Source organism: Manacus vitellinus, unplaced genomic scaffold, assembly GCF_001715985.3.
Source record: "Manacus vitellinus isolate BGI_N305 unplaced genomic scaffold, ASM171598v3 scaffold_19_pilon, whole genome shotgun sequence".
Taxonomy (NCBI): domain Eukaryota; kingdom Metazoa; phylum Chordata; class Aves; order Passeriformes; family Pipridae; genus Manacus; species Manacus vitellinus.
The window spans coordinates 9,211,365-9,227,808 of NW_021939395.1; the positions used below are offsets into that span (position 1 = coordinate 9,211,365).

The 16,444-nt window shown below is 43.0% G+C and overlaps 1 protein-coding gene across 1 annotated transcript; it reads right to left on the reverse strand.

Moving 5' to 3' along the window:
- Window positions 1-269: 269 nt before the first annotated feature.
- ESX1 (ESX homeobox 1) lies at window positions 270-15,515 on the reverse strand (the record flags this gene model as incomplete). Its single annotated transcript, XM_029959197.1, is given in 6 exon segments — window positions 270-711; window positions 2,019-2,305; window positions 8,019-8,064; window positions 8,144-8,199; window positions 8,201-8,243; window positions 15,448-15,515. Coding segments are annotated over 6 exon segments (726 nt in total), but the record flags the coding sequence as incomplete, so codon positions are not given.
- Window positions 15,516-16,444: the final 929 nt, after the last annotated feature.

A 16,444-nucleotide genomic window follows, 5' to 3' on the forward strand; every position in this document is an offset into this window, starting at 1 on the left:
AATATTTCACTGGCATTTGCACTTCAACATGAAGCATGGTCTCCAAGTTAATAACTGTGTAGAGATTCTTACATCTCAAGTACTGCATGTAAGAGTTCCTCCTGAGAAGTAAGTTAAGAATTGCTTAGAAAACTGCTTATTTCTACAAAGAATTTGGAACCTTTGGACTAGCATCTGGTGAGTCTGGTGATTTCAAAGCTTCAGATTCATGCTGGCCTGATTTACAAAGAAGAGATAGTTCCTGTTTCTGTTTCTGCAGTGTGAGAAATTATACAAGCCAACTTACTACCTGATTTAATGTTGTAATGAAGGAAACCCATCTTTAGCAGGGTTATTCCTTTCAGTCCGTTACTGAAGATACAGGAACTACAGCTCTGCGTGTGTGTGTGTTTTCTTTTTTTTTTAAACGTGTCTCTCTAACGAGAGCTACTTATTGGAGAAGGCATTCACTTCCCCCTCCGTGGCTGTAGTCTGTGGGAGAGCTCCTAACAAAGTTCTTTGTTAGTGTTTGTAAGACTGGAGATGAGGTTTAATTGAGGGATTTGTGCTGAATGTTCTTTCGCTTTGAGTCTTAGTGCTGCAATGCTTGACGTTTTCCTTTCAACTGCTGCTGGATCAGTGAAGGCAGTAAGAGCAGGGTCTGACGGGGGTCCAGGAGCTTTCATTAGCACTGAAGCTGTTGTCACGAGAGGATTTAAAGCATTGAGAAACCTGTATTTGAAAGAAGTCAATATTATCCAAATTAAGAATTGTTTTGGAGAACAAGTACTTACTGAGTTGCAGCTTCCCCCACCCAAAGTATTAGAAAAAAATGTGCCAAAATTTCCAATTTCTTCCACGTATACATTTTGTTTTAGCTTGATTTTGCAGCATAGTCTCTTGCCTTTAAAAAAACCAAACCAAACCAAAACCAACCAGAAACCCCCACCCTAAATAAAAAACCAAAACACTTTTAAATAAAATGAAAAAGAGATGATCAGACGTGGCATGCAGATACCTAGAACAGCATTTGCTTAACTCCTCATGCTAAATCCTTTCTAAACAAACCTGAGATGCTGCAGATCAGCCTGTTCTCTGAAAGCAATAAACCATCTCATAAAAAGACCAATTTATATGGCTGTTTATGCAGCCAATTTGTTCAGATCAACTGATTCCATGTGAAAAGCAGCATTTGTTTGTCTGTAATTGTGGAACTACCATACAAGCTCCAATTTCAGCAAGAGTGCTGTCTTCTGTTTTTATAAATATTTTTATATTTTAAAAATATATATATATCTACATACCTATTACATGTATACACATACACTATATACATGCTTTTTTCCTATTTTATGGGGTACACTAGAGCAGCAGTAGCATTTTGTTAATAAATTTCAGGTTGCCAGGCAAGAAAGCCCAGACAGCAGGTTCAGCCAAAATGAATTGCTGGGGTGTCTGACTACAGAGAAAGAAAAGGAGACTGGCTGTGGGCTCGTTCTGCGTGCTGAGAGCACATCACCTGCCAAGGGAAATGGGCTGGCTTTTAGTGGGACATGTAAGAGTCAGGAAGATCTCTCTCAATCTCTCTCTCTCCAGCTGTGTCTCTATACACAGCCAGACCCCTAGTCTTCTGAGAAGAAATGTTAAATACCATTATTCTGTCAAATCACCTACACACCATGTCTGCCTGCAGCCACATCTTTATGGTGTATAACCTGAGTTAGCCTGAGATAAGGATGAAGCTGCAGCCACCCAGGTCACAGCAGTCTGTGTGAAGACTAGAGTTCAGTGAGACCAAAATTGCAGTAAGTATGCACAACTGGTCTTCAAAAAACAATTACATGTTAATTTTTTACTAGCATGACAAACTTAAATCTTGCTATTCCTAATCAAGCTATCCTACATGGGAACTAACCCATTTTATTAAGTTTATTTCTCTATGGGAACACATTTATTGAGAACATGTGAGTATGAAACTAAAAAAAAATGCAGCATTTTTTAACAGTTTAGAGATTTAGAAAAAAAAATTGGTTCTGTACCTTCCAAAATGTGGATTTAAAATAGGATTTCTGAAGAGAGAAGTCCAGGTAAGGCTGTTGAGGCCAAATGGCCCTAAGGTTGAAGGACTAAAAGCTGGAGACATGGATGGCACAGCCAATGTAGAAAGAGGCATTGACCTCCACGTGGGATCTAGGAGGGGAGAATGACTCAGTGGAACATCCAAAAATAGACCAAGTGGGTGTGTTAAGGAGATTCCTGGAACAGTCCCCAGAATTTCATTTTTTTCACGTTTTCTCCACTTTGCCCTTCTGTTTTGGAACCAGACCTTCAGTAAAAAAATTATAAAGGCATTAGATGAACTTACTCTGTAGCTTGTCTTACCAGATACTACTGCATGCATTGATGCAGGTAGCAAAATATTTACTGTTAAACCAAACCCCCCTTCCTTTAATACAAAAGATCCATTCATAAATGCCTTAGTGGGTTTATTAAACAAATAAATCACTTGCAAGTATTGTAAATTTGACTACTCACATATGTTTTAAAGCCATTGTAATACCTATCACCTGAAAACTCATGAGCAGTTATTAAAAATTATCATTCTCCCGTTCATAAGCTATTTATTGAAAGTTAAACTTCAACAAAGCCATTCCAGAGGTGGCTATTTCTGTACAGATACCTCAGGAAGCAACTTAATCATGACTGTAAGAGTAACTAGGCCAAACATATATGTGCTTTTTATCTTGGTAGCTGCATCATACAGTTTTATGTAGAGAATTCAAAAGTAAAATGAGAACTTTTGCTACCTACCGTGAATGCAAACAGCACATGAAAGTGATTAACTGAATTGCACTGAAAGCCAATCCTAAACTAGAAAATCTAGTAAGCAGTATTGGAACAGAGTATCAAGATGTTTCTAAAAGGGCTTTAGCTACTATTAGGTTTGTGTAGTATGCTGGTATGTTGCCTCTTCAAGCCTGACTAGTCATTACTTTAGCCCATTAAACATCTTTTAAAGACTTTAGTCAACTGAATCTACAGATCAGAAAACTGAGGCTTCACACTGTTATTCTTTAGCATTCACTGAGCAGAACGTTCAGACTCAGGATGGCAGCAAAGAGGAGTGAAGGGTATCAGCTCTGAAGTGAGGGAGAGAGAATCTAAATCGAGGATATATAAAAATGCCAAAAATGTGAACACAAAAGATGTTGAACACTCAACATCCAAATGAAACTCAGCAGCTCAGGTTCCTCCAGCCCCCTCAGCAGTGGAGGTTGTTGGAGGTGGATTCTGAACTGGATCTGGATTTGGAAGACAGGCATTAGCTGTGGCCCATAATCTCATTCAGCAGTCTGGTATATAACTACTGTTGCAATTCAGTGAGCTGCTTGCAAGCACCTCCTATGTATAAAACTTGAATGCACTAATCAGGATTCAATACTATAAATAATAATGATAAATAGAGAGTGGTAACAGAAGGAAGAAGAGTTGTTTGAAAGGCCAATTTGTGTCCTGGATAAAATTATGACTCTCTAAAATTTACTTCTGATTTACAGCAAAGGTAAACTTCAAATATGAGGGTCTTTTACCATAATAATGTAGATGACTTCTTAATAAGAATCTATCAGGCCACTAAAGCAAACTAAAATCATAAAATTAAACTGCAAAAATTCAAGTATCAAAAAAATTACATGTTCTAAAAGTAGTTATTACTCTGATATTGGTATTTCTGAAATAGTAAAATTCTATAGAAATCTGTATTATGACTTTGGAAGCAGCAGTTTTACAGATGCATGCTTTTTCAATAGTTTCTTTTTGTATCCTCAATTACATTTCAGCCAAAAAAATGTTTTCAAAGAGTTTTAAATAACAGCTAAAAATCAGGTTTTTGGGGGTCCCGGTTTCGCTGTTTGCTTTATCTCAGACATGCCATATAACCATTTCCAGAAATGGGACTTACCTTCAGGTGCTCAAAAATAACATGAAGTGTGTTTGGAGGGAAGGCCCTTCACACACTGCAGCAGGTCCAACCTTTGTGTCCCTCTGTCAGTAACAACTGCCTCCTTCGAAGGACTCGCCCTGGGGTTTTCAGGAGCCAGCTGAAGGACTACTGCTCTACTCCTTTCAATGCATCTGGTATCTTTACACTGTGAGCTGCTGTTCTCCTGGAGGAGGGATTTATATCCCTTGGGTTACATATATAACTGTCTTGCTGCACAAGCAGTGGGCAGAGGGAGATGTCTTTAGCAGAAAAGTCAGAACATCAAAATTGTGATGCTGTTACTTAAAATTCTTGAGTGCTTTGACTCATTCTTCGGTCCTTTCTCCAGCAGCCCATGGCTTTCAGTGGTCAGATGTCTTACAAAGGAATATCTGAACCCCTGAAATGCCAGGCAGCTGTGCCCGTGTGACAGGGAGGACACTTGGTCTGTATTAGTCCAACACAGGGGGGTGGTAAGAAAAAAAACACCTCAATTACTGAGATCAGATGACTTTAAATCACTATTAACCAGTAATCCTAAATATTTTTAAGTGGAGCTTAGCTAAGATCTCATAGCAGAAGATCAACTCAAAGGTGTTAGTGTTTTCTGTGAAAATAAAGTCCAGTTGAAAAGGCAGTGAACTGTCTCGCACTGCAGCTATGCAGATACAGCCTTTCCTAAAAAGGATAAATGCTGCCAAGGTGTACATGACCTTACTAAATCTTAGCACTGTTCTTCAATCTGTTCTTGATAAAGAAGCCTAACACAAAATGAGATATCTGCTTTCCTGCTTTCTCTGCCTAAAGGAAATCCATTTGATCACTGCAGTGCAGACGTGCACTCTAACTACAAAATAATTTTTTTAATGTTACAGGTAATTTCGCGCTTAAAACCAAACCTTAGTCATCTTTCAGATTTTTTATTTATCAAACTGGAAGGAAATGCCAGCATACATATCTAATAATTACCTTTAGAAAAAGGCTGGCTTTCAGTTTCTTAGTGGTACAAACATCAATGCAAGTGGTAATAGAAGAGCAGATCCACACCTCATACCTCATACTGACGTGAGAAACAGCTTTCAAAATCTACTGCATACATTATAGTCACTAACATTCAGATTAGTCATCTTGAACCTTTTGTTAAGTGGTTTTCCTTTGCTTCAAATAAAAGGCTTAAGTTGCCTTTACTCTGTTTTCAGACACATCTCAAGTGCCAAACTAACTGTAACAGAAACTGCTATACCAGTCTTAAGATTTTCATGGTATGACTGTAATATCAGTGGTAAAATAACTGTGGAAAAAATGCATTACTTACTACTCAAAGATGAGTTTTAAACCATCAAGTTTGAATTGTATGCTAAATATTACCCAGATTTTATTTGCAATTACAGCATATCTGACAAGAGATTTAGGTCTTTCATAAAGGAAAAGGTGAGCATGTAAAATTTGATAGCTTTCTTGCTGTAATTTTCTTTAAAAATGTATCCTATTTAATTGATGTAATACCTAATGATGCTAAAAAGAAATAGATGTGTCTAACTGTATCGTGTTTCTGCTGCAGCTGAATAAGAGGGTTATAATGAGAAAATATGACAAGGATGCCCAGATCCATTATATCTGTAAGCTCATGTTTTAAAACTGATGCGATTTATGGTACTGAAATACCCATGGAATGTTTTACTGCTCACGTTAACAAAATAACATATTCTTTTAACTTTTGCCTGTTTTCCTCCCATCCTAACAGTACGAATTATGAGAAGCAGAATGGCAACAACAGATGCCATTGAATGCTACTGAAGAGCACCCCAACATGGCTCCAGGTTATGAAAAGGTTTTGCAGACTCTCCGACTACCCCTTTCCCAAGGTAAGGAATGCTGCCATCTCCCCTCCTCTATACAAGTAAATAATGGGGGTTGGGTGAGGGGATCTCTTTGAAGTGATGCTGGAATGAGCATATGTTCATGCAATTTTTTTTCTTATTTGTTCATTTTCATGTAAGATTCAGAATGCAAGAGGAGGAACAATGCTGTGCCTGGTACCCGTTTCAGCTGGCTGATGGAAGGCTGTCCCCAGAGAAGCAAACCTCAATTTGAAAACATACTGAGGTGAAGAAATGGTCTGACTGTATTGGGTAAGATCATTTTGTTCAGTTTACACTCAAGTAAATAAAGAGATACCAGTTTTCATGTCAACTGGTTTAGCCAGGCACCGTGGGACAGGACTGGAAGTCTTCACTTCACACGGGATGCCTTATAGAGCAATTATGAGCACAGGTACATGAGGCAGGCATTTGGGAATTAAGGTAGCTTGCTAAGTACAGTACATCACCATTGATACAGTACCTATTCCTATGCATCCCCTTCCCTCCAGGCTAAGCCCCATTTCTCGCAGGATAAGAACACATGCACTGGAGCTGAGCCACTGTGCACTGCAGGCTCACCCTAAACAACTGTGCTGACTCTGTGCTCTGGGCCCAGGAGACTTGTGTTAAGATGTGATATCTTCAGGAGGTAAGGAGGTGCCAGGAACAGCTCTCTGCTGTTCCTTCCATCCACTGTGGATGCATCAGCTCTGCTATTTCCCTTGTTAATTCCTTTTTTACTCCATCAAACATAAACATTTCAATTTCTTCTTGATGAGTCATTGAGAAAAGAGTCCCTCTTTGCCATATACCACTGCACCATTCCTTCACAGGATCTACAGAGCATGTACCCCACAAAGGGAATGTGACAATAACAGGTAAATTAACAGCTTTCCACCCATATCTTTTCAATTGTTAGATGCCATGTGTAATTGCCAGAGACTGGGCCATTTCAGTGACTGGAGGTTTTAGGGATTGTTGATGGTAGGAAGAGGAGAGGACACATAATTTCCTCCAAGTCCAAAAAAGAGAGATGAAAAGTGCATCTAGATATTCTCAGATGAGTCACTTATGAAGTACCATTCATACTTCTAAGGCCTTTTCTGAAGATGGTGCATATTAAAAAAAACCAAACTAAAGAAGTTACAATTTTACAGACATTAGCTAGTGTGAACCATCACCGATCCAGTGATTGAAGTAATGACAACGTATACAAACAAGGATCTGGCATCAACAGTAACAAAGCTACAGGAGTTAGTAGGGCTGTCACACTGAGCAGCTGTACCAGTTCTCAGTCTTTCACAAGTAGGCACAAACCCAGAGCTGTGCTGGAACAGTCAATATCTGATATACAGAACAAGCCAAATTTAGTGCAATTGTTGTTCTGAGCTTAAAAATACTTTGAAAGCCTTCACACCTTTTGAAACAACTATTATTTTTTTTTAAGGCTGTAGTTTCTGTATAAAAAGGATTTCTAGGTTATACAAGAGATGAATCTAAAGAAACTGCTTCTTAAGAGGTATTGTTAGGCAGGAGTGCACAGAGTCAGGAAAAGTTACTAAGGGTTATTTGTAGTTTAAGCAAACTGCAGGCTACAAGTCATTAGTGTCTGTCTCTGTACGATGAAGCTCTATGGGCGTTGTTACAATCACAGTCCAGCCAGGCATGAAATTTTTCTGGACAGTGCCTGACTGTCATATATGAATGTCAAATTAATCTTTCATTTGTTTTGACCAGTCATTTAGAAGTGTGACTGTTTTATGGAGCTAAGTTAGAGCAAGAAGAGGATGTAAACTTCACTGCAGCCTGGGTAAATAACTTTGGATGCCCCACAGAACCCCTCATTTGCTGTGAACCACCTGATTTATTTTTTTTTAAAAAGCTGTTTAGGCACTCAGGAGACACTACATGCCTTTAGACCCACGAAGGCGGCAGCACACGCGGGTGTGAAGCTCAACCTGGGAGCGCTCCCGAACCCTTTCCCCGCCGCGGAGGTACCGCGTCCCTTCCCCCGTCCCTTCAGCACCCCCGGCGTGGACGGGACGATCCCGGCCCCGCCCGCTATTCCTCCCTCCCGGCTGAGCACGGGGACAGCGCGCCTGTGTTTCCCCTGCTCTGAGCGCTCTCTGGGGCGTCTCTGAGCTCGCCCCCAGCCCCCAGAAGGGCCCCCCGGTGCTGCCGCGCCCGTCACTCACCTGCACCCGGGCTTCCGTCAGGTCCAGGCGCAGGGCCAGCTCCTCTCTGCGGGGCACACACGGTTAGCGCCTGGAGGCCTGGCGGCCGCCCCGCACGGCCCCCCCCGGCCCGCCCCTCCCGCTACCTGGTGAACACGTCGGGGTAGTGCGACTTGCGGAAGGCGCGCTCCAGCTCCTCCAAGCTGGAAGGTGCTGAACGGGGGGTGCGGGTAGCGCCGCTGCTTCCTCTTTCACCGGACCGGCGCCTCGGGGCCGGGCGGCGCCCCGCGCCCCTCGGCCGGCGGATCCTCCGCGGCCGGACTGCGCGCCCGGGACGGGCCGCGGCGGCACCCGAGCGCTCCGCGCCTGCGGGGAGAACCGCGGATGACCGGGGCGCGGAGCGCCCCGCCGCCCCTCACCGTTCCCACTGCCGCCGCCCGCCCGCCCCCGCGTTGCCCTCACCGCGCTGCCCCTCACCGTATGCCGGCCCGCGGCGGGGCCCCGGCCCAGGATGCTGTCGATTGAAGTAGGAGGTGAGCAGGTGCAGGGCCGGCGGGGCGGCGGGGGCCGCGCTCTGATGGGCTGCGGCCGGCGGCGGGGCAGGGCCCCCGCGCCGCTCCCGGCTTTTATGGTGGCGGGGCAGCGCCCGGCTTCCGCGCCGGCATTAGCATTTCAGTTAAGCTCGTGCTGTCAAGGCCGGGGTGGGACGCGCCGGGCCCCGCTCGCGCGCAGGGGCCGGGCCGCCTCCCCCGGGGGGCAGGGAGAGCCGCCCGTCGGGGTGCAGGCCCCGGGGCAAGGGCCGCTGCCCTTGTGTGCCCTGCCCTGCCCTGCCCTCGGGCCATTACCGACCGCTCCCGCGGGCCGCGGTAAACTTTTTCAAGGCTCCTTTCGACGGGGCGCGGGCGGCTGCCGTTGAAGTCCGATGCCTAAGGCATCAAAGTTGTGCGTTGCTGGGTCGGCAGCGGGGCCTGACAGCCCCCGGCTGAGCCCTGGCAGTGCGAGGGGGATCACTCCCTCACACAGAGGGAGAAGGGTCACTAGAGTTTGCCTTTACTGCTTCTGATGAACTTGAACTTGTTGAATTCAGCGTTTTAAGACTGATCTTGCAAGTGCCGTGTGCCGGCAGGTGCAGGGGGAGCGTGCAAACCCAGGCAAGATTGAGCCCTTTTTCCTGGAGATCTCTGATTCCACTCCTGCTAGAATTCTGTTGTGTGTGCTGTTACAGCAGTGATTCCTCAACAGGAGGTCTGGAAACTATTTCCTGCGCAGGGAGACTTCCAGCAGTACTCTGATCTTACTGTGGTGTACTGATAGAGACTGACATAAATTAGATGATGAAATTACTCAGTCCCAGGGTCTTGATTTTGGGGGTTGAGGATGAAATACTACTTTCTAGAGTGTCTTACAGAGAGTGCAGCAGAAAGGGGCTAAAAAAATCCCAAAAGTGGCTGAAAGCTGAAGCCGGACAAATTTAGATTAGAAATTAGATATAGATTTAAAAATCTGTGGGTTTATAACTAACTTTTGAAACAATGTAGATGGTGGTTTTTTGTGTTCTTTGTCTGTCTTTGCATCAAGGCTCGATGGTTTACGTTCTAGCTGAAGATGTAAAGGCCGTCAGTGCAGGGATGTTTTCTGAATCTGTGACCTGCCTTACACCAGATGTCTGGCTGAATAATCTTTTGGTTCCTCCTGGCACCGTAGTCCATGAGCAAATAATTTTTTCCTTTTGTCTTCCACTCACCTCACTGGGGCTGTGTGGGTGCTTAGTGCTTCTGTCTTTGTTACTGACAGACCTCCTTGCTGTCTCACTGCTCTGCTGCAGGGCTCTTCATTCTCAACTTCACTCCCTTCACTACAAAAATCGTGTTTGGCCTGAAGCAACACCTACATGAACCTATTCCTGCAGCACCTTCAGATGAGAAGGTTGGGAAAGCACTTACTGATGCTAACTCTTGAGAAAGTGGGCTGCCTTTGTGAAAGATGACCCATGGAGAGAGAAGTCTGTGCTGGAGAAGGTTTGCTGGCAAGACTTTTGACCCTGGAGGGGACCCACGTTGAAGCAGCCTGTTCCTGAGGTATTGTACCCTGTGGAAAGGACCTATGCTGGAGATAGAAGAACTGTCTCCCGTGGGAGGGACCCCAGGCTGGATCAGAGGAAGAGCATAAGGAGTCCTTCCACTCTGGAGGAGGAGCAGCAGGGACAAGGTGTGATGAACTGACTGCAATCCCCCTTCCCTGTCCCTCTGTGCTGGGAGGAGGTAGGGAATGCAGGATCAAGGTTAAGCTCAGAAAGAAGGGAGTGGGAAAGGTGTTTTAAGGTTTTATGTTATTTTTCATTACCCAACTCTGATTTGATTGGTAATAAATTAATTTCTGTAAATCTAGTCTGTTTTACCTGGGATGGTAATTGATGAGTGATATCTCCCAGTCCTTATTTCCACCCATGAGCCTTTCATTATATTTTCTCTACCTTGTCCAGCTGAGGGGGGGGAGTGACAGAGCAGCTTTGGTGGGCAGAGAAACATAGCAATTTGGGGGTGTATCTCATGCTCTATCACCCACAAGCCTCTGGAAAGAATGAGAGATACAATGGGCTGCTAAAGACTATGTTGAGATCATTAGGCAATGGGGCACAGAAACATTTGATACAAATTTACCAGAAGCCACTTGCCTGGTTAACATGAGAATGAATATTAGTTTAGTGTTAAAGGACAGGGGATATTAGTTAATGAGAATGTATAAAACTGTGTATTGGGTGTAAGATGGATTAAGTATGTAGTACAAGTTGTACATGTTGGTAAGAAGGGATTTAAGTAATAAGATTTAAATGCAATGACATGGCTAGAAGATGTATATGTATTAAATTATGTGGGATCTGAGCATGATACAAATGATAGGGAATAATGGATGGAGATTGTGCTGGGTTTAGCTGAGAGGGAGTTAATTTTCCCCAGAGCAGGCCCCATAGGGCTGTGCTGTGTATTGGTAGAAAGGTGTTGGTAACATCCAGTGCTGTGGCTGTTGCTGAGCAGTGCTCTTCAGCATCAGGGCTGTCTCTGCAACATTCTTACCTTACCCAGTGTGGTGGAGGTGGGCAAGATCTTGGAAGGGGACACAGCTGGGACAGCTGACCCCAACTGACCATATGATGTCTGCTCAGCAATAGAGGCTGAGGGAAAGGACGAGGGGTGTGAGGCATTTGTTGTTATGACATTTGTCTTCCAGAGTAACTCCTACGTGTGCTGAAGCCCTACTTCCCAGGAAGTGATCAGACATTGCCTGCTGATGGGAAGTAGAGAATAAATCTTTTGTCTTCCTTTGCTTCCATGCCTGGCCTTTGGTTTTGCATTATTAAACTGCCTTTATCTTCACCCATTAACTTTTTTGAACTTGTTTTCTCCCCTCCCTGTCGTGCTGAGGAGAGGAGGGACAGAGCAGCTTGATGTGCCCCTCGTGTCCAGTCAAGGTGAACCCACCACACAGCTGTATTTTTTGGATGTTCTCAGGCAAGTCACACTTACACTGCTGACTTTTAATTTGGTAATTTGGATTTGTATTGTGTCTTGTCATAAGCTGAACAACCTGTCTTGTAGTTGCTGCCTAATACCATTGAAAGATGCCCCAAAAGATTGTGACCTAAATGACTTTTTCATCACTTCTTGTTTAACCAACCTTGTTGCTACTGTTTTCTTGGTTTTCTTTGACTCCTATACAAAGTAAAATGTGACAGATGATTCACAAAGCTCACCTTGTCCACAAAGTGTTTGAAAAATGAAAGGAAGCATATGTGTGTGTTTGTGGATGACAGCAGAGTTGCAATTGCATGAGGGGGACTTGTGTTTGATGTGCTTGAAATGTTTCTTGGTGTGTTGATAATGTGCTTCAGCATTCTTTATAGAGCTTTAAATACATAAATGCATTTTAATTAAGTTTAGTATTTAGGCCTAAAAAACAAAGCCTGACTATTTTATATTGAAAGAAAGTTCTGAGACAAAATATGATGAAATTAACGGGAAAAATTTCCTGAAGAAAGTCCAAGGAGTTAGTTTGACAGCTCAGCCTGAAGCTCTATTGGCTTGAAGAAGAAAGATATCTGTCTGAGAGATCTAAGTGCAAAACTTGGGAAAGGCAGAAGTGATTCTGATGAGAACTCTGAGTCAGCTTTGGTTGATGTTATAGGAACTACATCCTGAAAAGTGCTGAACACCTTTAATGCCATATAATTAATGTTTCATATTCTAATTAATACAGTTGGTATCTCATTCTACTTCTGTTTTGCACTGAGGCCTGAAGATCTGGGTGAACTTGAAGATCAGCACCTCTCTTTCTTTTTACAGGATTAGATCTTATGTGTGGCAATCCTGTAAATACTGGGGAACTGCAAGACTGAATGTTGTGGGACAAAGCCTTAGTTGGCATGGTTAAGTTCTCTCAAGCCAATTGATACTTATTATACCAGCTGCACCTGAGTGCAGTAACTCTTTTGTAATGGAATCACAGTAAGCTGGTTTCCCATTTCAGTTAATAACTTCTGGAAATAATGTAAGTGCTTTTTGCTGATTAGGCATACCTGACTGCTTGGAAAGAAAATGTGTGTGCAGTACATGGCAATTCAGCTTCCCTTTCTGTGCTGCATATTCAAGAGCACAGCAAAGTATTAGTTGGAAGACAAATGAGATAAGAATCGAGGTGTTGCTGACTAACTCTGGAGAAGCCAATTGTGTTGAGGTGGTGGATGCTGCTGTCACTGTGCTCATTCTGACCAACCTGCTGGGAGCAGATGCCCTTCTGTTGTGTCCCCGTCCAAATATCTTGGCAGGCTCAGTTTCAGATCTGTTCCTTCCCCCTCTGCAGACTTTTGAATTTATGCAGGCCAATAGAGTGAGAGCCTCAGTCTTCCCTCTGTGCATTTGGTTCTTGAAGGAGATTGTTCATGAAGGACTGGCATGTAAGAGGTTCCTGTTGAAATTATATGAAAATATTGTGAGAGATACCTTGAACAACCTAAACCTGAGTATTGTCTCAGCAGCCTTTGTAATGCACTATTTCTCAAAACCTTTAGATGAAAAGTGACAAGCTCTTTGCTGCATGGGTACCTCTGGCAGTGCTGTTATGATATTATAATATTTACTGAGTCTACTAAAGCCACCACTTTTTGGGTCAGAATTAAAGGAGGCTCTCATCTCTTCTAAAAGTAAAAAATGTATGTTCTAACTTCTCAAAGTTTCTAGACTTTGCTTTTATGGAGAAACATTTGAAAACTGGTCAAGCCTACAGTCTCACAAGTCCAGGAATAAATAAAAACAAATCAACATTAGTTTATTTTTTCTTAGAAAATGACTAATTCCAACTCACTTTACAGACAGGGACTTAATTCACAAAAAATTAAGAGAGTTGTGAACTGTCTAGTAATGTGCAAGAGGGGCTCTGCTACAATCTTTCTGTTATCTCTGCCTCACTCTTCCACAACTGGAGTAAAGTAATTGCTCTGTCATCCTATTTCTTTATAGCAGTTTTGCTGCTGCCATCATGGAGAGCATGTTGAGATGGAGTGGTGTAGGAAAGGTGGTGGGTTGTTCTGTGTGTATAAAGTGGTTGCCCATGTTCAGCCTTATTGATTGAACTATCAGATTGTCCCTTTAGTACACCCACTTGAATACACTAAAAATTTTATAGGAGGCATAACTGCAGAAATCCATAGCATCCATATCTGTTCTCCTAACAAATCTGTAAGTGAAGCAGCCAGTCAATAGGTAAAAGTCTGCAGTAGTACATTTCTTTTAGTGTGCCTGTTGGCACACAGCTATTCAGTAGTATCCTAGATATTTAATACAATATCTAGATACACAGAGGTACAGCTACAGAGGCAGCTGTAGTGAGGTTCCCGCACTGTTTTATGGATTGCTCCTCTGACTTGTTTTTTGGTCTTTCTAAGGATCAGAGAGCTCTGCATTTGGTAATAGAGTGATTTGGGAACTCCTTTGGCTGGATTTGTTGAGGTACAGTCTGACTGGGCTCGGGGTATTATAGCACATCTCTGACCACAGCAGTTCTGCTGCTGATTCATGACAGTGCAAGTGCAAAGGGAATCAGGTGTAGATTGTGTTCAGCTAGAAAGGTATCATAGAATAGTTTGGGTTGGAAGGGACCTTAAAGATCATCCAGTTCCAAGTCCCCTTCCACTAGACCAGGTTGTTGAAAGCCCCATCCAACCTGGCCTTGAACACTTCCCAGAATGGGGCAGCCACAGCTTCTCTGGGCAACCAGTTCCAGTGCCTCACCACCCTCACAGGAAAGATTTTTTTCAAATATCTAACCTAAATCTCCTCTGTTCCAGTTTAAAGCAATTTTCCTATGTCCTGTCACTACATGCCCTGTAAAAAAATCCCTCTCAATCTTTCTTGTAGGCTCCCTTCAGGTACTGGAAGGCTGCAATTAGGTCACTCTGAAGCCTTCTCTGCTCCAGGCTGAACAATCCCAACTCTCTGAGCCTTTCCTCATAGAAGAGGAATCCATCCCTCTAACGCTCTCTCATTCTGAACTGTGGCACACTTGGTAACAGCAAACACCTGGAGTCTGCCACTGGTGGTGTTTGTGACAGCTGCTGTCAATAACAGAGGGAAGTAACTGTTGTCTACAGCTGAGCTGACTTAGGACTAAAGGGATATTAGAAACAAAAGGACACCTGTTTGTTGTTTTAAATTGTGAAGAGTTGGTGACTTAGTTCTACAGGTTGAAAGTGTGGAAGAGATACTGGTATTAGTTACTTGGCTTCTTTATTTTATTAACTAGTTCTGAAGAGCAAAGGCTGCATAAAATCATTCTGTAGTTACCTTTGTGGAATTGGAATGGAGTGAATCATCAAAAGGAAACAACTAAGCAGCTAAGACATAAGTTGAGCAAACTCCTCATCCACATGTTGGAAACTAATTGTGAAGGATGGCACAAATGCAGCCTGGATCTGAGCAGAGTTGGATAGCTACAGTCAAGTAACCTCATTCAAGAGGAAGGTAAGTGTGAGGCAGAGAACTCAGTTCTCTTTTTCTCCTCCTCCTAGAAAATCTGTGTCTGGGTTTAGTCTGTCTTTATCCAGCAAGGTTTAAGGATATGTAAGTTGCTGTGTTTGATACCAGTGGTAACAATGGTTGGAATCACTATGGATTGAAAGTCAATGGGCTTGGGCATCTGTTTGATTGCTCTGCTGGAATAGGACAGTAGCTGTTGCTTTTAGCAGTGGTGTCATAATATTTCAGGAGCAACCTGTAACTACCTGGATTTAAGATTTCTATTTCTAAACATTATAATATTCAGTTTCATAGTACTTAAAAGAGTTTTGGTGACTGGGGGAGAAGGTAGATAGGACAGGGGGGAGAGAGAGAGAGAGAAGGAATGACCAGGGACACTCTCCTATACTGCAAGCTTGTACACTTTTTGTTGTCATATATGCTGCAGAAGAGGAGGTTCAGGGGGATTTTTTTTTTTTAGGGAGCTATTTTCTAATATTGTTTTAGTGAGAAATCATAGTATACTGCCATTAAGGTTAGTACCTCCAGTTAGAAGTGTGTAGTTTCCTCATCTGTCCCTGCTCCCCCACACATATTTGATATGCTTGGAAAGGCTTATCAATTTCTTGCAAATATTCTGTTCACACTGCTGTGATGAACCTGCAGGTTTCTTCCCATCAGGATTGTCTTGATTTTGCCATCCTGTGGCATCACCCTGTGTGTGTTCCTTAGGTGACCTCTGCAGCATCTGCTGGCTTTGAAGAGGGCTCATCATGTTGTGAATGTGAGGCAACACCTTTTCAAAAGCAAAAAAATTGACTTTTTTCATTGTCTGAAGACCCGTGTGCTGTATAAAATTATTGTTAACTCTTAGCCTGACTTTAGTCGTAGGTAATTACATCGAACTGCTTATTTCTACCTCTTCTCTGGCATGGAGAGTTTAAGGAAGGTGAACTCTGCGCTCCCTCTTGTGGTACATGTAGGGTACATGTAGAAATGTGAAAAAAGTTTGGGGAAAAGCTGCCTGTAACAGTGAGGGAAGCTGTCTACGTTTTCCCTACCGTCTTGCGACAAGATTAAATGAGATTTTTGATGTTACCTCAAACGGCGTAAAAGTAAAAGGTTTTCTGAGGCCAGAACACAGCCCTGAAGCAAACAGCTTTTTACAGCAAGACTAAATGTTGTATTATATTGTAGCTTTCCAACAGTCAGGGAAGGCAGAATGGTGAAATAGAGTTACATATATGCTCTGTTGATTGATTTTTACAAATGCACGCAAAAGAACAGCATTTGCCTAATGCTAGTTAAAGTTTTTATGCCACATCCTGTAGATCTTCATGCCACTTGATGTATTTTTCCTTTATATGTTATTGAGTCTTCTGCGGGTTTGTAATCCAATAGTAGAAAATGCATTCATTTTGTGATCTCTTAGCTTTCTTG